This window comes from Brachionichthys hirsutus, chromosome 2, assembly GCF_040956055.1.
Source record: "Brachionichthys hirsutus isolate HB-005 chromosome 2, CSIRO-AGI_Bhir_v1, whole genome shotgun sequence".
Lineage (NCBI taxonomy): Eukaryota > Metazoa > Chordata > Actinopteri > Lophiiformes > Brachionichthyidae > Brachionichthys > Brachionichthys hirsutus.
Genome location: NC_090898.1, coordinates 10,055,455 through 10,077,366, shown reverse-complemented (window position 1 = coordinate 10,077,366; position 21,912 = coordinate 10,055,455). Strand labels below are relative to the sequence as shown.

General features: G+C 41.7%; 3 protein-coding genes across 3 annotated transcripts; all 3 read right to left on the bottom strand.

The window, feature by feature from the left end:
• Positions 1-136: 136 nt before the first annotated feature.
• On the bottom strand, positions 137-14,258 carry rbm10 (RNA binding motif protein 10). The gene is made up of 23 exons (XM_068744392.1): positions 14,172-14,258; positions 13,718-13,815; positions 13,137-13,644; positions 12,886-13,056; positions 12,662-12,731; positions 10,623-10,696; positions 9,662-9,748; positions 9,472-9,532; positions 9,220-9,369; positions 8,889-9,049; positions 8,641-8,738; positions 8,335-8,422; positions 7,138-7,342; positions 6,988-7,040; positions 6,742-6,823; positions 6,322-6,413; positions 6,041-6,229; positions 4,657-4,848; positions 4,479-4,535; positions 4,186-4,380; positions 2,640-2,687; positions 2,498-2,553; positions 137-1,704 (listed from the first exon to the last, which is right to left on the bottom strand). Exons 2-23 carry the CDS (start codon positions 13,729-13,731, stop codon positions 1,617-1,619), a joined length of 2,739 nt encoding a protein of 912 aa, XP_068600493.1. The 5' UTR covers positions 13,732-13,815; positions 14,172-14,258; the 3' UTR covers positions 137-1,616.
• A 337-nt stretch (positions 14,259-14,595) lies between these two features.
• LOC137904064 (rho-related GTP-binding protein RhoA-C-like) lies at positions 14,596-18,060 on the bottom strand. Its single transcript, XM_068748232.1, has 5 exons — positions 18,032-18,060; positions 17,414-17,569; positions 16,595-16,715; positions 16,362-16,492; positions 14,596-16,215 (listed from the first exon to the last, which is right to left on the bottom strand). The coding sequence occupies exons 2-5, from the start codon at positions 17,567-17,569 to the stop codon at positions 16,042-16,044; spliced, it is 582 nt and encodes a 193-aa protein (XP_068604333.1). The 5' UTR covers positions 18,032-18,060; the 3' UTR covers positions 14,596-16,041.
• A 146-nt stretch (positions 18,061-18,206) lies between these two features.
• usp21 (ubiquitin specific peptidase 21) lies at positions 18,207-21,242 on the bottom strand. The gene is made up of 11 exons (XM_068752974.1): positions 21,087-21,242; positions 20,606-20,659; positions 20,364-20,481; positions 20,153-20,267; positions 19,728-19,847; positions 19,550-19,614; positions 19,272-19,459; positions 19,091-19,169; positions 18,886-18,993; positions 18,626-18,740; positions 18,207-18,474 (listed from the first exon to the last, which is right to left on the bottom strand). Exons 1-11 carry the CDS (start codon positions 21,240-21,242, stop codon positions 18,375-18,377), a joined length of 1,218 nt encoding a protein of 405 aa, XP_068609075.1. The 3' UTR covers positions 18,207-18,374.
• Positions 21,243-21,912: the final 670 nt, after the last annotated feature.

The following is a 21,912-nucleotide window of genomic DNA, read 5'->3' as shown; positions in this document are numbered from 1 at the left end:
AGTTTGCACCATATTCCTCTTTTCTTACCACCGATTTGCAAAGACACAGCTTTGGAAATCTGAAAGCAGCGTGTTGAAACTTCAGCTGCAGATTACTACAGATTATTACTGCCAATGAAAGACAGTCAGTCAGAAATAATGATAAAAACTTTATTTTGAATTATTTTACACAAGCTTGATGAGTCACATTATTAAACAAACGACTGCAGGACAAACTCTGTCTGACACACTCCCAGACTGAACCCTAACTAACCCTGTGCAGTTCACAAAGCCAGTTTTGTAAACTCAACACACGGATCAGATCAGACATTCAGTAAATGACGAGGCAGAACATTCAGTTCAGAAAAAAAAGACATTGTGCATAGACAATAATATTAGAAAATCCAATGTGCTGCCATAAGGATCCAAAATTGGAAGAAAAGTTATTCAACTACCATCGTTTAAAATACTAGAGTTAGTGTAATAATGTAACCTCATATATCAGTTGCTGTAATATCCAATTCAAAAAAGAACAGACTAAATATGTAGTGGAGCGCAGAAAATGTGTGAACCCAAACAGACAAGAAGCCATTTTCACTGACTACTTCATTCCAAAGTAATTTCATCCCTTAGTTAAATGATCAAATACGAGGCGACCTTTTGCCACTATGAACAGTTGCACCAGAAACCAGCTTCGAGAAGCGTCCTTGCGTAATCTTAGCCCATTCCTCATTGGCAAAGTGCCCCCCAGTTCTACAATATAACTGGATGTACATGTTGCAACCACATTTCCCCCCAATTCTACAGTAACATTTCTACTGGAATGAAGTAAGGGGACTAAATACTGCAAATATTCTTAAACCATGTCAGAAGCAGTATTGTCTGTTTGTGTCTCATGTTGGAAGGACCAATGACAGCAAAAGTGTCAGTTTTCAAACAGACAGAGGTCTTCTACATTTCTCCTGATGTCGAATCCGTCTTGGTGGCGTCTGATTAAACCAAGCACTGGAGCATCACGGGGAATCCAGTCATTCTCCACTGTAGGTATGGTGGGTTTTATCTGAGACTTTTCCTCCTCCAGAAAAAAGTGATTTTCGAGACACAATTGCATCCAGAAGATCTTGATAGTTTTGAGCTTACTAGACTATGTCTGTTGTCCTTGCGGGTCACCATTGGTGTATATCTTGGATCGTTTGCAATAAAAACAACTACTTCTCAAGTAAGTCTATGAAGGCTGACACCAATTTAGCAATATTTGATTTGCCTCTCATGAGGCATATTACTCAGAGGGTATTGAGACAATGAAAGAAGCATCCCCCCTCTGATACCTAGCATACACCAATATGCAATGGAGGTGGAATAATTTTGCTTCCAACTGTCTACCAATCTTTACTTTCTCCAATGTTACCCAAACAAGCTCTGAAGCAAGTGAGAACTCAAAATTGCATCATTTAAGAAGAAAGCAAAAAAAGTGCATTCTGTGCAATATCGTGGCATCCACTGCGAGTTCACCGAGCGCATTACCACTGTGGAGGCAAGTGGTTCATCTGCTAGCATGTACATGATTTCAAGATGATTCTTCTTTGCCTCGTCATTGTGCTGTCCATAATCAAAAGGAGTGCCTTCTGGGTGAATGATCACTCCGCTTGCATGTTGCGTAATAGAACCTTTTTCACTCCACCCTGCAGCATCCTGGCGCCAAGACTGGTGCCGGTTAGCCCATCACTAAAAAGAAAAAGAACTTTGATTGCTGCACACCTTGTAATAGCGATATACCGCTCTGGTGCACAGCGTTAGGAACAGGTGCTTCGATAACCTACATAGCAGACAGATTACATCACAGCATATGTAACTAGAAAAGCACTCAGAGCAAAGACCTCCGCCGAGCAGCTCATTCCCCTCCTAATTGGATTTACACCATCCACATGGTGATCTGGATCATCATCAAAAGGTTCTAAATTGTTCTTGCTATCCTTATACACCACCCACAAAACGTAAAATCGAATCAGACTTGATGTGTGTCTTTAACTGAGTTTTGAATCCGTAAATAGGGTTGTCAATGATAAAAGGTAATATTTTTTCCTAAAGTCATTCTGGATCCGATTCGGATTAAATTTGTTGATAAGATAGAGGTCCCCACCCTCCATGACTGTGCCAGATTCCATAAACATCAGTCAATAATCAACCGAGATATTGAGGAACAAATTTTGAAGCAGCTCCATTGACTGCAATGTTACTGAACATGTCAAAGTGAGCCAGAATACAGGAACTTTTTTGGATGGTCACCAAAATGTAATCATTGGTTGCCGGTACGATTTCCGACAATTCGTCAATATTTCATCCAGATGCGTCCAGATCTTTTTGAGTTATCTTGCTAACAGACGGACAGACAGACAGATGCCAGCGATTACATAGCTTATTATTATTATGTTACTAAAATAGAACCAACGCAAAGACGACAGAGAACATGTCAAGCATCAACATCTGCAGTTATGTTTGTTATGTGGCCGATGCTTACATGTGGCTCATCTTCTTCCTCTTAGGCTCAGGCAGTTCAGTTCGATCTGCTAACTGCTGCAAACAAACAGAAGACAATGCAATCATTTCTATGCTGCCTTTCTTGATCAACCACTACATTCAGACCCTGAGACTTTACCAACCTCTTTGCCTCCATTTTCCTGTAGGACTCTTCGCTGCTCCAAGTTTTGCTAAGGGCAGACAAGAAATGACACTTTATAGGCAATTACAAAAGAGGTGGAGTTATTTTATTTTGGCAACACAAGACTTAAGAAACTTTGTCATTGAAAACAAAATTGGGTTTGGTCTCTTTTTAACGACTAGTTCAAATACACAACAGCGAGTTAAAACACAGGTCTACAAGTAAATGAAAAAGGAGTGGACTCAGGACAAAAGTAAGTATTTGTGAGCAGCAGTATGGCTTTATGCGAAGGAAGAGTACCACAAACGTAATAGTGTCAGCGAGGATGAAGGGAAAGGTCTACAAGACGGTGGTGAGGCCAGCCGTGATGGACGGCTTAGAGACAGTGGCTCTGAGGAAAAGACAGGAGGCGGAGCGTGAAGTGGCGGAGACGAAGATGCTGAGGTTCTCCTTGGGAGTGACCAGGCTGGATATGATTAGAAATGAGGCAATAAGAGGGACAGTGAAGGTTAGACATTTTGGAGATAAGATCAGAAAGGACAGACTTTGATGGTTTGGACTTGTCCAGAGGAGAGACAGGGACTATATCGGTAGAAGGATCCTGAAGATGGAACAGGGCTAGAGGTCGACCAGTAGAAGATACATGGACGTAGTGAGGGAGGCTCGTATAGCACCAATAAATCATAAATATAACTTTGAGCCAGACCCGTAACAGCTTTAAAAGCAATCAATAAAATCTTAAAATAAATACTAAATTTAACTGGCATCCAGCGCAGCGAAGCCAAGACTGGGGTGAGTTGACGTCGTCTCTTAAAACCAGTAAGAAGCCGAACTGCTGCGTTCTGCACCATAGTTGGAGGCGGGACAGTGATGTATTGTGTATGCCAGACAGGAATGAGTTGCAGTAATGAAGTCTTGAGAAGATGAGAGTGTAGATAACATCTTTAGGGTGTATGTGGCACTACCAGAACGGAGTGGAGAAACCTGAAAACCTAAAACGAATTGACAATAAAGACAAAGGAGGAGACACACCTTCAAGGAGGAAGTTTCGTGAGTCAAGGTGGTACATAGTGATTGCCTCCCAAGACAATAGTCGCAGTATGATGCAAAGGTCATTAGCGATGAGCTGTTTAGTGTGTCGCCACAGCATGGCGAGGAAAAACATCGACATAACTCGTTTATCATTCGAGAAAAAACTGGAAAACGTCCGTGGCCATGAGTGCAGCCATTGTCACGACTTCTGGTGTTGCATAATTCAGTTGGATTCCTGAAATGTACTCAGCCGTTAGTTACCGGTACTCAGCCATGCATCAATATATTCAAAATAATATCTGTGCCAACTTTGCTCTGGACTCTCCTTTTGAGTTTTAAATCAACATAATACTTTATCTCAATTAAATGTCTCTATTAATGTATATGAAACAGAATCTGTATTTTTATTTTGCCCGGTGGATGTCTTTCCATCTACCGGTCCACTTGGCTGGTGAGTCAAAAAGTAAATCTTGGACCCTGCTGCGAATCACATTCATACTGCGTTGATAAACCACCTTATGTAGCTCAGAGAGCTGCTGGTGCCGAACGAGGGCCTCTTTGCTGGGGAACTGCCTCCGACACAGAAGACAGGCAAGTTTAACCCAGTCAGTCATTCTCCCTTCCCGGTCGTCTCGCTCGCCTCCCTCTTCTTCGCTGTCAGTTTCTCCACTGTAGGCCGCGACCAGACCCTGCTGCTGAGGTGGAGAATGCTACAGGAATAAGGTGAAAGTCTGAAAGTTAGAAGAAAGAAAAAAAACCAGACACACACATTAATGTATGAAGTGGATCACCATTAACAGGTTCTTACCTCAGCACTTTGTCTAATTTGGTCCAGAAACATCTGCGGTCGCTCAGACAGGGCTCCCTGCAGGAATAAAAATAAATCACAATCAACGGGATCGTCCAAACATCGTCTTACAATTGATCCTTCAGCTGACAGGTATTATATACCCCCCCCCCCCCCCGAGCTCTATGATGCGCTGCACCTTTTTCTCCAAAACAGCGTAGCCTGCATCAGCACTAGCCGATTCCCGGTGGTCATCAGGTCGACTGTGTGCCGGTGCTCTATGGTACCCAGGTGGTAAGGATGCAGCGCCGACGGAAGGGGAGGAAACGGATCGCATGTTCTCCTTCTGTCGATTGAGACTCTTTGCCCAGCGCTCCATGTCTTTGGCAATCTATTACATTAAACCCCAGAAGATAAAAAGGTTAATTTAATGAACCGAAAAAAATTTACCATTTTGAAATGTTGTATTCTGTAAATCTAGAATATTCTGATACACAGCCTGATATAGGTAATTTCAGTTACAGATTTATATACATATATCATAGCGCATTCTTTAAATATTCAATGAAGAATCTGTTATTATAGTTTAAATGACCGTAATTTCCGGACTATAAGCCGCTACTGTTTTCACACGCTTTGAAAGATACTGTCTTATATAACGATGCGGCAAATTTTTACAGGCTAAAAATGCCACCATAAGCAGGAGGAAGATGAAGATAGCGATCAATGACTTTTCTGGTAGGTATGTGTCATGCTACGGGCACTGATCGGGGGGGGAGGGGGGGGGGAGCATTTATTTAATTAAATGTTAACAAGAATCTTTCTGCTCAAATATCTCAGTTTACAACATGGACACCTGTGGCTTACAAACAGGTGAGGCCTATACCTGTACAGCATCTTTTTTCTTTTTAAATTCAGTGGGTGCGTCTTGTAATCAGGTTCTCTCAATAGTCCGGAATTTACGGTATATAAACACATTATAAAAATAAAGAAATAATGGGAAATAGAATAAGGGAATTTACTCATGATTGTTTTTATTTTATTAAGCTCACGCAAAATTTTAAGCTTGTTGCAAAGCAAGCATAATAGGGTCATAATAGTAGCCAGAGCCTTTTGCAGCAGGACCGGTTTGAGCCCGTTCTGCCGGTTTGAGCGGTACCAGTACTTAAATCTGCGTGACAGAGGTGAACCCTCTCCCGGAAACGAGCTCCTTATTTACAATCGCTGGCTGGAGTTCTTTGGTATACATTTCCCCCCATTCTATGTCAGATTTAATCTGGGTCATTAATAACCGCACCTGGACAGCATCTTCAATCTAAATCGGTCATCTTGCAATAAATAACTCATTCTCAAATGGTACATATTTAAAATTTTGGTTAGGATGTATAGAAATCTAACATTAGGTGTTATTCTGCTGTGCAGTAATTAAATGAAATTCAACAGTTGTATTTATAATTCTGTTCACATTTTCACAAAATGGCACAAATGTCTGATAAAAAAAAAAAAAAAGCAATGACCATATCATAAAAGATGCTCCGTGCAGGTGTTAATAATTAAGATCCTGTATCCAATATGGAAAGTACCTGTTGAGCAGTTTTACTCTTAGGCTTGTCTTTCTTCTCCTTGCTGCCAGGAGAAGGAAACAGCGAGTCTGATGGGGCTGTGCTAATGGGAGCACCTTCTGTATTTGACTCGTCAGCAGGAGCTGCGATGTAGGTTTGCTTCGCTCCATCCCAGTACATGTACAACTGCGTGTGAGGGTTGTAGTAATACTGCAACGGGAGGCATACAAAGCCGGATGCCGAGTCAGGAGAAAACCTGAGTAATGTACTGATTCAACAGCAGTTCTTTTACCACTCTTTACCTGCGAGTTTGGATCGTAGTAGAGTCCTGTGAGAGGGTCATAATAGTAGCCAGAGCCTTCATCGTAATGGTATGTGGACACATCTGGCACAGCTGCAGGCAAGGAACACAGGAACATTTGATCATCTGTCGCACCATGATTCGTTATACATTCTTAACAACATGGAATTAAGTCACGCTCAAACATAATCTACTATGAATGATTATTTCATTAAAAAAAATTATCATTTGGAAATTCATTAGAAAATGTGAGCTAACTGAAATGTTTGTCACAAAAGGGATATCCATTTTCTGATGGCAGTGAAGATTTTCTTTACTAAACACAAAATACCTTAAGCAGTCTGTGTAACCACTTTATGACTGAACATTAAATATATTCTCAACCTGCAAAGACCAAAGGATTTTTAAAAAAAAGCCTTACGGTACTGCTGGAGCTCATGCTCAGTGCCCGGGGTCGCCGGTTGGATGGGAGCCACCGCCTGTGGATTACGCACAATCTCAACCTGGAAAAATAAAGTCAAATAGCATTAAACGCAGTGGAGCGGTCGCCTCACATCCAGAAGGCACCGGGCTCAAATCCAATCTGTGCAGAGTTTGTAGTTTGTATGTTGAAGGATGGATGATAAAACATAACGCAAGAACAGACGGTAACAACAATTGCACATACCTGAGCGGTTGGAGCGGCTGATCCAGATGTCACTGCCTCAGATGAAACAGAAACTGCACATGGGCAAATAAAGACAAATGATTTTTGATTGCCCTTCAGTTGAAATCTCTAAAATGATACAGATGTGCACTGAAGGAATCTGACACCAACCTGGGGGAGTCCCTCCCATATATGCCCCCATTAGGAGAAGTCCAGCATTGGGCAAAGCAGCAAGAGCGACATCTGCCTGGGCTTTCAGAGTCGTACCATCTATTCCAGAGTATTCATTTCTTTCTCGACTGTAGGTCACTGCCGCCCCCTGCTGATACACTGCCGTCTCCAGACTCTGCCCTCCACCTGATCCATTCTGAGCCGCCTGAAAATGAAAGATAGATTCAATAATGATAATTAATAATAGTTTCAAGGTGGACACAATCTCCGCCCTCTGATCCCGAGTTCTATCACTGCCTAACAATAAGACAACTGTTTAGCTATCAAACAGAATGACGTCCAACAGAAGTTGACTATTGAAAATAAAACGCTGTTAAGTTTTCATTTTATCCTATTAGACCTCTGCTGAGATGGAGGTTATGTAATCGCCGGCGTTTGTCTGTCCGTCCATCCATTACCTCAAAAAGTTATAGACAGATCTTGGTGAAATTTTCAGGAAATGTTGGGAATGTTACCAGGAACAGATTACTTCATTTTGGTGATAATCCATAAAATAATCCTGGATTCTGGATCAGTTTTACATTTTAGGCAACATTGCAGTCAATGGAGCCTCAAAATTTGTTCCTCAATATCTCAGTAGATTATTGACGAATGTTTATGGAATTTAACACATTCATGTAGGGTGGGAGCCTCTATTTTATCATCAAATTTAATCAAAATCGGATCCAGAATGACTTTAGGTAAAACATTGGTTAAAAATATCAATCAAGTCTGATTCGATTTTACTTTTCATGGTTGGTGTATAAAGATACCAAGAACAATCTAGAACCTTTTGGTGATGATCCGGATCACCATGTGTACGGTGTAAATCTAATTATGAGCTGCTTGGCAGAGGTCTTTTCTAGTTCATTATTAGCATCAGTTCTTGGCTTATGGTTTAAAGCCTTTTCTAAGGTCACAGTGAAGTTGACCTTTGAGCCCCAAAATTATAATCATCTCAACAATCAGTCCAAATGGACGCACGTGCCAGTTGTCATGACGTTCCCTGCAGGAATTTGGGCTACTGTGTTCATGAAAGTTGGATAGAGAAATCATCTAAATACAAAATGCGTCAGCTACAGCTGAGCAGAGGATTAAAAAAACACAAATACAATGATAATCAAAGGTAAGTAGAAACCTGTTATTTGGACACGTTACCTGTGTGACAGCCCACTGTGCAGCAGCTATAGCTGTACTGGCCACTGTGGCAGCACTCACTCGGTTACCATCCGTCAGGAACACATCGCTGGTGTGGGGGGGAAGATACAGAGAGGCGGTTACAATTGTCTTCTGGCAATAAACATTTCCAAATTACCTTTGGGCTAAGAACTTGTTTTAGATGACTGACAATTGAGTTTCAAAGTGGAACAATGATCACCGATTGATTCAAGCATTATTATTTACACAATGCTCTCTTGTTTTTGTTTGGTTTTCCCAGCAATGTTACAGCATGTGACCTCCTACCGTTTCGAGCCTTTTGCGAACTCCACCACAACAGTCTTCCCGTCAATAGAGAGCGCTGGCTGTAGGGCCTGCAAGATTTGGAGCAGCTGAGATGCCTCCTGGTGACAAAAGGCCTGGTCGTTAGTATTGGTCACATTAATATAAAAGAAGTTAAAGTTAAATGCAAAGTGAAAGTGAAAGACAATTCTGACACACTTCACCGTAGCGCTTGTGTACAGCACGTGCATCTCTTTCATAATGTTTCTCACCACAATGGTAGAGAGCTGGAGAAAGGCGAAGCCCCTGTTGAGATGCGTGTGCTTGTCCTTGATTAGGCGAACGTTGGAAGTGGAGAGAGTGGCAAACGGAGCCAAGGCTGATATGATTGCTTCCACTAAAGTATGAGGACCAAGATTTCTGAGAATCAGAGCTAGTAGAGAATGGGAATGGAGAATAGTATGTCATATTCTTTGACAAGAATGAACAATTTAGGTACCAGGTAAACGCATAGTGCTAAAAAAAAATTATGATGTTCAAAAAAATAGTCCTTTCTGAGTAAGAAATGATCATAAAGGAATAAATGACAACGAATAGACTCACTGTCATTGGCGGTATCCGCCGGCTGTGTGGCCTGGCCAGGGTTGACAGTAGGAACAGAAGTATGGTAGGGGGCAGGCAGGAGCAATAACCCTTCCTTTTGAAGACCACCAGGCAAATCTCTCTGCAATTGAGGCATCTTTAGTTCAGCCTCTGAGAAAAGACAAAGGGACATTACGGTAATTATAATTACATGGTCAGAGGTGATTGTGCAAAATAGCTGCAATTTCTTCATTACACTAGACTAAACCTTACCTGACTTAGGCACACTACATTTGAAGCACTTCTCTCTCCTTTTAAAATTTTGCACACCACACTGTAGGAAAGGTGTCTACCGTTAAAAACGCTTGAACATTTGAAAAGAACAAGGGACAACTATGGCTGATGTGCGTGCGTACAAATTCTGATATTCATCTATGCATGCCTAACAAAGCAAACACACAACCTTGTTACAGAGCCAGTCCTCGTTGGCACGTGGTTTTGGGTCGCTGAAGTGCATTGACACTCGTTGCCCCAGAATCAAGAGCACTGCCTGAAAGAAAAATAAAGAAAGAGAGGGAGAGAGAGAGAGGAGGAACAAAGAATGATAATCAGCAATCATTTCACCACCCATGCCAGAGAGCGGCCTCAACTCACAAGAGAGGAAAGAGAAGGAAAAAGAGGAGAAGGAGAGTGGGACAGAGAGAGAAAGGCTGAAAGAAAGTGGACACCAAAGAAAACAGCCTTCAGCTTTAGGAAATTGGGACGGACTGAGATGGTGTGTGTGTGTGTGTGTGAGTGCTCATAGTTAAAGCACAATGTGTTTGTTCATTTATGTTATCCCTCCCCCCTTAAGGGGAAACCTTTTCACATTTTTTCCCCACACATCCCATCCCGCTGCCTCCTTCTCCGTTCACAACCCCCACCCCCCACCAATAACTACCCAGATAGCAAAGATTCAAGCAAATTAAACACTACTGTACTATACAATAGACCCATGTGAGGAATTTAATGCACGCTCTCATGCGCTCCTGGAGGTGGTGCTGTAAACTTGGAAGAGAGCGAGAGAGATGAGAGCAACGAGGAGTTCTCTGCTAAAAGAGGAGCTTGTTTTGGACAAATGACAAGCAAATGTGACTGGGAGGGTCATGTCATGAAAACGATGTCACTTGGCCCCAAACAGACAAGAAGGTGAATTTGCCTACTTTGGGATTCTGTTTGAGCAGAAAGAAATGATTACGACTCACTTACCTACCTAAAAATAATGATTCAGTCTGTATGCCTGTATATCATACTGAAATGCACGAGAAGGCATGATGTGAATCTACAGTAGTCCTGATATTATGCCATATGTTCCAGTGCATGTGTGTGTGTGTGTGTGTGTGTGTGTGTGTGTGTGTACAAGTGTCTGTGTAGGGGAGAGTGACCTGGTTGGTCTCCATCCAGCGGGTGGCCTCCTGTATGACATTAAACTCGACGAAGGCGAATCCTCGGCTCTGACCTGGACACCGCCCAGCGCCATGGTAACCGAACAACAACAACAACATAACAACGCAGTGAGGGGTTAGTGCTTCATGTCCACAGGGTGAGAGAGAGAGAGAGAGAGAGAAAGAGAGACCCTGTATCACCACTAATAAATGATTGCTTCCTTTCCCTCCTTGGAAATACCACACTTGGGCAACCAGTTGGGAGAGCTGCCGCTAAAGTCTCTGCAAGGTTGGGAGGAAGGAAATGTCAAGTATCTCAACAGGGTCAAGTAAATGGGGAGAGAAATCCGAGCTCTTTCAAAATGAAGGAGTACTCAAGCAGAACACAAACACAGAAGACACACGTACGCGCATGCATGCATATCCGAGAGTCAGCGAGCAGCTTGCACAATGTAACAGGTGTCCTGGCTTGACTCTCAATGCATTAATGACTGGTTGCAACATTTTACACAAATGTTTCAATTGAAAAACAATGTTCATGGCATTACAATTTCAGACCATCATTTAACATTTTTAAAGTGAGTGCTCTTTAAGTGATGGATAGGTGAGACAGGCAGGGTGTTTTAGTGAGATAGGCACTACTAAGAGACCAGTGAGTTAACAGAGGCCATCGACACAAGAAAGAAAGAGAAAAGGGCACAGGTTTCTTTTTTGGTAGAATGGATGAAGCTCACGTAGCTACAACGAGGCCGTCTGTCGTCAGTGTGTTCAGGTGTACACCAAATGACACCACATTGTCATTTTCCCTTTTTTGTTTCTGAAGCAGCAATAAAGTTCAGTAAGTTAGTTTCTGAGCAGCTAGAGTCGCATCAAATAAACGACGACAACAACATGAAGTATGTTATCAATACCAGAAACAGAGTCACAGTGCAGGAGTCAGGGAATGTGATCATGTTAATGTGACAATCTGTAAACATTGAAACTGGCAGCATCTGCACGAAACACCTCTAAACACACTCACACACACACACACACACACACACACACACACACACACACACACACACACACACACACACACACACACACACACACACACACACACACACACACACACACACACACACCCCTTCTACAAATGGGCACTGCAGTGAAAGCTCATCAAGACACACAAGCAGTGATGCATTCGTAAAACTATCCGATTCGGTGCTTTACACTGATATTAAACTTTCACAGAAGAATACATCGATTTTTTTATATTTGTACTAATATTGTTGTAAACTTTCATCTCTGTAGCACCCAACGCTGCAACCAAACCTAATTCAGGCGTACAAGTTAGGCCTGAAATTATTGATACCCCTGGAAGATTTCAATTTAAAAATGACTTTTTTCTTGATCGGAAATGACACGTACCCGTTTAACGACCAATCAAAGTTACGATGGGCTTTCTGAAATGTCTGAACAATATAAATGGCCTATGCATATACAAATATAAAAAAGGTTAACGGGTTTCGTTTAACAAGGAAATCGTTTAGCGACAGGGTCGTTGGAACTTAACTCCATTGTTAAGTGTGGACCACCTGTACAGGAAGCCAAATTGCTTTAACCAGCTTAGATTGGCAAGAGTAGAATCTATACCCTCGGAAACAGAAGATGGGGGAATGAAACTTTGCAGATAGTTTGTGCCAATAAACAGATACAGGAAAGGAAGAAACAACACAGCACGCCATTATTTTAATGTCAAACTGCTGCATCTGGATAGAGTCATGTCGTACAGCACGTAACCAAATCCTTGTTTGCAAATACGAACATATAAATTAGTTATTTTGCATTAGCGATCCACCACACTACAAGAATATTAAGAAAGGCAATGTCAGGAAGAAAGAAAGAAGGAACAGAGAGGGCATTATTCATGAGAGAAAGAGGAGCTAGAAGGAGATCACCTACCAGAGCAATGAAAGAGCTACTGATGAATGATTGAAACATATAAAAGAAAAGTAACTCAGGGTACAAATTCAAGACAAAGGTTCAGTTCTCACCTGAAGACTTGTTCCTCATGAGGCGAACTTCTTTTGGCTGGATCCCTTGATCCTCAAGTTGTGCTCGGATCTGTTAAAGACAGAGAACATTTTATGAAGAAACATTAAAGCCCAAAAAAACATCAGATAAACTCAAACATGGCTTCACGACATACAATACAAATGTAGTAATAATAATAAATACAATGTTTGCCTCACTGTTTTTTCCTGGAGTACACACTTACCTCGCTGGCTGTGGCGTTGGGTGGCAGCATGCGAAGCATTATGATGTTGCTTGGCCTTTGGTTGTGGTCTAGATCTGAACGGTAGTCCTGGTCTCTCTGATCCAACTCCTCAATTGATAAATCTGGACCAGAGACTCCAAAACTATGCTCCTCTGTCCCCACTAGAAGAGCCTGCACAGAACAAGAACTCTTAGCAATCGGTTGCTGAAGTCAAAGAAATAGAAATGCCTTAAAAAGAGAATACGGCTTACACTCCTCTTCAATGGACCATGAGAGAGCTTGTCTTCCTCCCGCTGCCTTTCCATACTGTGTTCAATCTGTTCAGAATGGATACCAGCAAAACTCCAGTTGCCATCTCCACTTCCACAATGTGGGGCAATGTTTTCAGAAAAGCCTCTACCGCCATTCCCCCGGACTCCTTCCCGCAGGCCAGGCTGTGACTGATCAAACTCCTGTCTGGATCCCTCCTCCTCCCCGTGGAGGAAACGAAGGCCTAAATTAGGCTGCGGTTGAGTGCAAGGGGGGCACAGGTGTCCTTTGCCTTCAGGCCCAAAGTTCCCTTGACCACCTCCTCTCTGGTTAAACCCCGGCTGGTTCTGGATGTCTTGGACGCTCTGCGACTTCTCCGCGTGGCCGTGCGGTCCATCTGTGTCCCCTTCTCCAGCCTCTTGGCCATAACCCCTGTAGTCCATGTCCCGAAAATTGTGATCATTATGGGTGTTACCATAGCGACCTGAGCGGTCACCTCGCCCACTCCTCCTAGCAATGAAAGACAAGTCTTGACAGATGCACTCATTTGGAGGCCAATGATTGTACTGAATGCTTAACTCACCTGTCATAGTCCATGCCGATGCAAGAAATCTGCTCCTGGCCTCTGTCCTCTGTTTGTTTATAGCATTAGATAGAGCAGTGCTTCAGCATTTTAGCTTTCTGAATGAAAAGCAAACGAAGCTCTGTCATCGCGTTAGCTGTTTATTTGGATCATGTCCTCTCAAACTTAAAATAAAACCACTTACTGTCACTGCTTTTCGAACTACTCGCCAAAAATCACCTATTAACAAACGTAGGGCTTCCACTCCACCACTTATCCACGTGACTTGTTCATCATTACGAGCCAAAAAAGAAGTATTCAACAATGACGTATAGCGGTCATCTCGGCTAGCTGCCAAGCTAACTACTTTAGCCTGATGTTGGCTAGCTAGTCCTAGCAAAAGACACCGTCTCCAATGCTGCTCCCAAAACAACTAAAATTGTTCATTGTTCATCGTTCATTTTCACAGACTTACCAGTGCCCCCATATAAACACAAGTAGCTCTTTAAATATCACGATGAAGCTCGGGTCTTTTAAAAAAAATGTCTCCGCTACTTTTCCGTAAACCAAGTGTAAATATTTATCTTCCAAAACAAATGCAAAATGGCCACAGGAAGACATTTCGAAGGGGGAGGGACAACTGACCTGACTCAGATATCTGATTGGTAGTTGGCTACAGACCTTATTACAAGTAGACGCTGATTGGACAAGACAAACAAGCCAACCCGATTTCCCCATGACTGTTTGGCAGGGCTTTAGGGCTGTGAGAAACATTCCCTCATCAAATAAAAATAACTATGTAATAAAAAATATCTACGGTCAGTGGGTGTTTTGTTGGAAAAAAAATGTAACGATAACATATAGTGAATGATCAAAGACAATTTACACTCATCACAACATACGGCCCTAATATTAGATTTATTTTGAAAAAAGAAAAATCCAGAACCTTTAATGCTGCAGTACAAAAAAACAAATGGAATGAAAGATGAAGCCACCCACCACCAACTTCTCACATTTGCATACCAAGCATGACATTCAATTATTGAAAACAAATAATACAACAGTTTACAATTAATTACATAACTGACAAGGTGAGGAAACAACAGGATAGAGTAAAATTATTAAAATGGACTACAAAAATTTGAATCCTCAACATTAAAACGTTATAGAACAATAATGATAACAAAAGAAGGCTGGAGACAGTTCAGTAAAATACAAAGCCGCAGTACACATCAATAATGTCCTTAAAAAGCTTTGTAAAATATACAGTACATAATATGGTAATAAGGTAAGCCTATAATCTATATGAAAGACTTAGACTTAGCTACACCACTCAAAATTTGATCCACTTTTTAAAAACAGTCAAATGAATCTCAATACACGGAAAAAGATCCAAAAAACCGATGTTTAACCTGATTGTGCCTCTAGGTATAGGACAATGTCTTCCAGTAAAGTTAAGATTTCCATGTCACTGAGTAGCTTCTAATTTCGTTACTGATCTGAGCCAAAATTGTGGCCATCAGGGGTAACTTTGGCATGGATACAAGGGCTTAGGTCAGTGACGGAGAAGGCCTTTGAATGCATACTTTTTTGCAAACACTTGTTAATAATTACCCACTCAAATACACACATTCACTGTCAATGCAGACCTGCATTCGAGAAAAGAAATCGCTACACATCTGCACGCTTCCACACACAAATACATACTCTGAAGTACAAGTACATTCGGTATTGTTAAACATTTCATACAATCTGAGTATAAAATATGGGCCTGAAGGAGCAAAGCCAAAGACAAGGAAAGAGCATTCACAAATATATTGTGTGGACATTACAAATGACAACAACATAGCATCTAAGTTATGAATCCCTACCCCACAACTTAGTTGACTTGACCACTGCTCTCAAGGCACTACATGTACATAGGTGATGTGTCATTTCCACATGGTTTCAGTTCAAAAGTACTATATATTTAGGTCTTTCTTCTGTCTTTTACTCTCGAGTACCCATTATCTTTGGCCGGGTAATAATGTTTTCTTTCTTAATTCCAATAATGGCATGTACTGTATTCACACATTCACATCTAATCAATTTCAAATCACCCACCACCACCACCAGCCCAACAGATTTAGATCCAAATCAGAAAAGTTGATAGGAGCAAGTGAAATGGCACAAAAGTAGATTTAAATTTCGACCTGGTTTAACTTTCTTACGATAATGGAGTCATCATAAATGAAACATATGGAAAATGGTTCAGCAACCAACCCAAATTTTCTGCCCTATATCAAATATCAATGGAAGTTGCACCCTCCAGCTGTGCTTGAAGTTGCTTCCTCTTCTCCGAGAGCCTATAACACAAGGCAGATGCCCTTCTTGGAGCGCCTCTTAGTCTGCAATGCTGCCCTTGTTGCCATCTCAAAGACTTCCCTCACACCATCTTTGGTTTTGGCAGAGCACTCTTGGTAGCCGTAGGCATTGATGCGGTTGGCCATTTCTTTGCCTTCATCATATTTAACTGGTTCCTGGAAGCATGTTGGAGAAAAAGTTAACATTTATAACAACAGCATGTTTTACATTAAACAAGAGCCACCAGAGGACGTCATATCACCTCCTAGCTACGGCAAGTTCATACAAGCAGGGGGTGGGTATTTAAAAACGCATAACAAACCTGTTTCATTTTGGCAAGCTCTCTTCTGGTGTGGTCATCATTGCGCAGATCTTTTTTATTACCCACCAGGATGATGGGAATATTTGGACAGAAGTGTTTCACTTCAGGGGTCCATTTTTCAGGAATATTCTCTACAGTGAATATAGGGAAAGTGTCCAGTAGTCAGTGACATATATAAATGTAACAATGATAAGGTGTCCAGTATACAGAGATGTGACTAAAAAGGACAATACCTAAACTATCAGGGCTGTCTACAGAGAAGCACATGAGAATAACGTCCGTGTCGGGGTAGGAAAGAGGCCTCAGTCTGTCGTAGTCCTCCTGACCTGCTGTATCCCAAAGCGCTAGCTCTACCTGAGAAACAAGAGTGCAATACATAAAGAGGGACATTTGAACATTTAATATAAATAATTTGGCTATTATTGCATTATATTAGTTATTCTTAAAGTTGAGCAATATAAATATCTATATAAATAATGATCACTCCATCCATTTGTTAACAAATAATACCTATCTTATGTTTAATGCATCATGCATTTTAACAAATGGAACTGTCATTTTCAGAAATTATTTTGGAGGACAAAGCAGAATTTATAAGATTCAACAGAGATCCATAACATAATAGTAATTGGCAACTACTTTAATGAAAATTAACTATTAATTTTTATGTACAAATATTATGATTACGGTATACAGTATTCGTTTGTACACACACAAAAGGAAAAGAACTTTGAAGGCATCATCTTGGCTTTTCGGAAATTAGAAATGATTTCACAGTTTCTCGTGTTCTGCTGATCAAATGATTGAGTGGAATAATTTGCAAATGAATTGATAATGAAGATTATAGTTGGAGCCACAATTTGAAGATGGCACCTTGGGATCTGAGAAAACTATGGTATGTATCTTTACATTTTTCAGTCAAAAAACCTTGACAAGGCAATAAATAAATACAATTATGTTAATACCATTATTACACATTATGATAAAAGCATGGCTTTAAGCCCCCTTTGTGCCCTTTGGATCTATATCACAGTCTGTGTTTGAGGTCTTACCTGTTTACAATCCACTTCAATGTCAGCCACATAGTTCTCAAACACAGTGGGGACGTACACCTCAGGGAACTGGTCTTTGCTGAAGACGATGAGCAGACAGGTCTTTCCACAAGCGCCATCCCCAACTATCACCAACTTCTTCCTGATTGCAGCCATCTATATAGAAGAGACCAAATCAACACAGCACTTACACAAATTCAACACAAATCAATTTTCTCAACAAATAATGCTCCCAAATAGGGAGCGTCACTCGTTAACTGTAGCATGGCTTTCTTATATCCCAAGGTTTCGCTAATATATATATATATATATATATATATGTTGCACGATCAATCAAAACGATACGTCGAACAAACAGGGAAGCTGCCTCGGAGCGACACATTTCCGTGGTGTGTTGTGTTCCGCTGAAAGGCTGTTCGGTGGAGTCAGGGCCTGTCAAACCAGCTAACATTAGCTAGCAAGAGCGCTAACGAAGCTGCCCATGGACTGGACCGCTGTCGTACAAAGTATTCTCTCCGAAATTACAACCGCAGCAATCATCGCATTACCAGGATACTTCCGCGACAGAAACAAAACCACGGTTCAGCATTTAAAAGTTAAACTACTGAATGTTATTACCGCTTGATGTCTCTGTCCGCCTTTCTCCTCTTCCGGGCCGACAAGAGATCTCCGCCCACTTCTCATGCGCATGCGTACACTGACGTCACCTACCAGCAGCTGGCGCAACCGCTACTTAGGTCATGTACATATAATAATAATCATAATAATAATAATATACAATTACTCTTCGGTCACATCTTTTTTAATTGACTGTTTCAAATATCAATAATACAATACTTTAAAATATGTACAATAGAAAACACAAATGTAAAAAAAAGAAAGTCTAGATAGATAGATAGATAGATAGATAGATAGATAGATAGATGCTCTGATTGGCTGCTTGACTCAACCAATCTGAGTCTTATTTCTTGACAGTGCTGGTGGAGGTGCTGTTGCTGCGCCTGTAGAAAAGTACATACGCCTGATTGGTCTGCAGCTGGCTTTCAGACACTGGAGTCACGCTGTGAGTGGGAAGATGAAGAGTAATCAAGAACAAGAATTTCAGGTTCATGTAGAAGTTGTCTAAGCAGAAATCAACCCTATAGGGATTTTAATTTAAATCTATAAATCTTGAAATACCATTACAAAAATTCTAAGTAGGTTGAGTCTCACCTGGAGTCATTGTAGAGGCACCAACCATTTTCATCCAGACAGCAGGCTGTGTAGTGGCCCATGTTCACAGTCCCGGTGTGGTTACATATTGCATACAAATCATACAGAACTGGGCCTATGAGGAAATAATGACTTGTCATGAAATCAAAACAGCTGTGCTTCAAATTAGGCTGGCTATCTTAAGGTTATTCTAATCGCTCTCATATACAAAGACAAAATGAAAGAAATATATATATATATAATTAGAATGTTTTTGTTACCGCAGTTGACAGATCCGTAAGGCCCAAGGTCCAGGTTAGTGAGTGGGAAGGATACATATACTGTGCTTTTACTAATAGACCACCGTGACATGGTAAAACGATTCAGATCTGAACGGAGATTGTTAAGCCACATCATAACTTTCAGTAAAAAAACATCACTCTCTAACAAGACTAATATAAATGCAAGTGCTTTTTCAATGGATACGGATGACAATAACCTGGGGAAACCTCTGGATAGACAGCTGCTTGGTGCACTCTGTATGTCTGTTACACCTCTCACACATCTGTAATACACAAATAAAAACACACACACACACTTCAACATTTTAGGGCCTGGTGTATAATTGCTGGTCAACTTACACAGGATCAGGCTGATGTTAATTTACCGGTGAATTCTCCTTGTCTAGTTTCTCCTCCTGAGAGAAGAGGTCCAGACAGTCCTTCAGCCTGACCTCCCCGGCAGATCTCCTCTTGGGGATGGGCAAAGACAGATCGCAGAACACATCGAACGTGTTGGAGTGGTGGGAGCACAATGAGCAATGCAGTGAGCTCCGCAGCTGACCTGAGAACAGGTCTGGGTGGGAAAAAGGTAGCGAGAGTTACCCATAGATGTTTTCACCCAGATCAAACCGACAATCGCTCCGAGTAAATCTGTTTTCCTCACCGACTATCCTGCTATCGTCTCTCTCCAAGTGCTTCTTCCACATAGCAGCCCCCTCTTCTGAGATCCTGATCGTGAGAGAGATCGGAGGAAAGTGGGAGAACAAAAGAGGTGGTCAGTTGATGGTCATTACCATTATTAATAAATTAAATATCACCCCCCCCCCCACCAACATGCACACCTAAATCCGCTGTTTATTTGTTCAGGCTCCTTTCCTGCTCGTCGACTATATGGTCTGCGGTTGATTTCTGTGTGCAGCTTATCCAAAAGGAACCTGAGGAACTCCTGAGCGTCCTGCTGACTGGGTTAAACACAAAGATATAAGGGGGTGTTCTTCTTTTCTTCTGGTACAGGCAGCCACTGATACAGAAGTGGTTATTCTCTCGCCTTAGCATCTATAGTGTAAGTGTTCGTTAGTGTCCAACTTAACTGGGAGATAACTGTACGTTTAATTAAGTCTCTCAGGAACTGCTGCCGGCTCAATTTCACACGTGGCAAGTATATTTGCTAAAGTTGCACAAAGCTACAGTGTAAATTGTCATGTTTTTTTTTGTCAAGCGGTTCTCAAAGCTGCAGGAGATTTGCCCATCCTGAATACATCCTCACCTGTAATCACTGAAGCCTGGCACTGCTCCTTTAAAAAGAATGTAAAGCTGTCGTGGGTTCGTCACTGTGTCCCCTTCATTCCCATCCCAGAGGCCAGACAGCACCTGAGAGAAAGCTGGAACAGGAAGACAAGGAGCCATGAGAAAAGATGAATGCTAGAGAGGGGCTTGTGTGTGTGTAGGTGTGTGAGGGGGGAGGGGGGGGGGGGCACCTTCCATGAGCTTAGCATCCTCTTTAGAGAACTTTTCCTGCTTGTAGAGCTTGCAGAGGCTGTAGTCTCGTAGGCCATGTGTGTGAGACAAACATTGTACTATTGAATTCAGGAAACACTGAAGAGGAGACAAAATATTGGGGAAAGTAAACAAGCTTATAAAAGAAGAGTATTCTGGAAGTATTTATTTAAACTCCTTTGAGTACTGGAGTACTGCATGTTCAACATTATTCAACACTTACTGTGTTTCCTATGTTTCTCAGGCCAACCCTTCCGCTTCCTAAGGTGAGCTGCTCCTTCTGGAGAACAAACAGAAGCTAATGACGCAGGTCAATGGAGCCACGCTTTACTATTTGACCCCAGAGTGTCTGTAAAGCATGTTACTGTCTGTCGGCCCCACAATGTCAGTGTGTATATAGAGCGCTGGTGAGGCAGATTTAGCCTTCTTATCTGCAAGCGTAACGGGAGGCTAAAGAAAGCCAACCTGAAGCATTCATCCTATTAGAGGCCAGTGAGTGCTGACAGGTGCTTAAACACACACTGTGTGTGTGTGTGTGTGTAGATGTGCGTCACCACGAATTGATTTCTCTGTTTGTCCAATGAACATTCAATCCATTCCATTTTCAGAGAAAAAACTAAATACTGAAGTAATCCAGATTTGAATGTGAAAATATACAATAAAATATATACGTGAGTGTTTATGGGATTTTGTGTTCTGCAAACCTCATTGTCAGTGATCAGAAGCAGTCCCATCAGAGAAGTGTAGAGGACCGACTGGGAGATGTCGGCCGTCTCTCTCTGGAGGCCGTTCTGAGAAACCATGGTCCGACACAGGGCCTCACAAGAGCCCTCCGTGTTGGCATCGCTGGCGCCGGGCATTCCTGTCTCCCACAGAAATATCTAACAAAAGATAGAAGGGCTTCCCACAGAAATGAAAGCAGGAAGGTTGCACAGCCTTTGATTTGAGTCAAAGGTGAGGCGTGATCATAGTTCACCCTGAAAATGTTGTATCCTTGAAAAAAAAATGAAACAGTTGATGGAATGTTATCCTCTTGTTTTAGGTATAGGTTGATATGGAATGTCATTCACAGCTGAAGCAAAAAGAAGCTGGGTTTATTCATGACGGAGAATCCCTTTGAGGTCAATCCAGCATGCGCAACATCTCAGAAAAGTCGAGGTCTGACAGAGACTGCAATAAATGCAGACATGAGCAAATTAGCCTGAGCATGCATATTCACAAAACTGGAACTGATGAGAGTGAAGCTTGTAGAATACGGCAAGAGAATTCAAACGTGTATAATTTTCTGAGCTTTTTTTGCACAGCTAGATCGACATGCTCGTTGCCGTCTTTGTGCATAGAAAGTTTAAAATCTTGCAAACTACGTTCGCAAATAATGTCTCCCAGAATTTGTAGCGGTAACAAATGAACAGCGGCTTGGACTCACCTGATCACTTGGTTGCTATCTGTGGACAAACTGTCCCCAACCAAACTGTTCCCATCACCTGCTGATACTGTTAAAAATGCATAAGGGATGTCTAGAGTTTCACT

Coding starts and splice junctions, on each gene's coding strand:
- rbm10 (XM_068744392.1), bottom strand. Junction 9,749..10,622: donor GCTGGATGGAGACCAACCAG/GTCACTCTCCCC, acceptor TTTTTCTTTCAG/GCAGTGCTCTTGATTCTGGG. Junction 4,536..4,656: donor ACGCTGTTTTGGAGAAAAAG/GTGCAGCGCATC, acceptor TTATTCCTGCAG/GGAGCCCTGTCTGAGCGACC.
- LOC137904064 (XM_068748232.1), bottom strand. CDS start 17,569: ATGGCTGCAATCAGGAAGAAGTTGGTGATAGTTGGGGATGGCGCTTGT. Junction 16,493..16,594: donor AGACAGCCCTGATAGTTTAG/GTATTGTCCTTT, acceptor TATTCACTGTAG/AGAATATTCCTGAAAAATGG. Junction 16,216..16,361: donor AGCTTGCCAAAATGAAACAG/GTTTGTTATGCG, acceptor ACATGCTTCCAG/GAACCAGTTAAATATGATGA.
- usp21 (XM_068752974.1), bottom strand. CDS start 21,242: ATGCCCGGCGCCAGCGATGCCAACACGGAGGGCTCTTGTGAGGCCCTG. Junction 20,268..20,363: donor GGATGCTAAGCTCATGGAAG/GTGCCCCCCCCC, acceptor TTCCTGTTCCAG/CTTTCTCTCAGGTGCTGTCT. Junction 18,994..19,090: donor TCCCCAGGTTATTGTCATCC/GTATCCATTGAA, acceptor ATCTCCGTTCAG/ATCTGAATCGTTTTACCATG.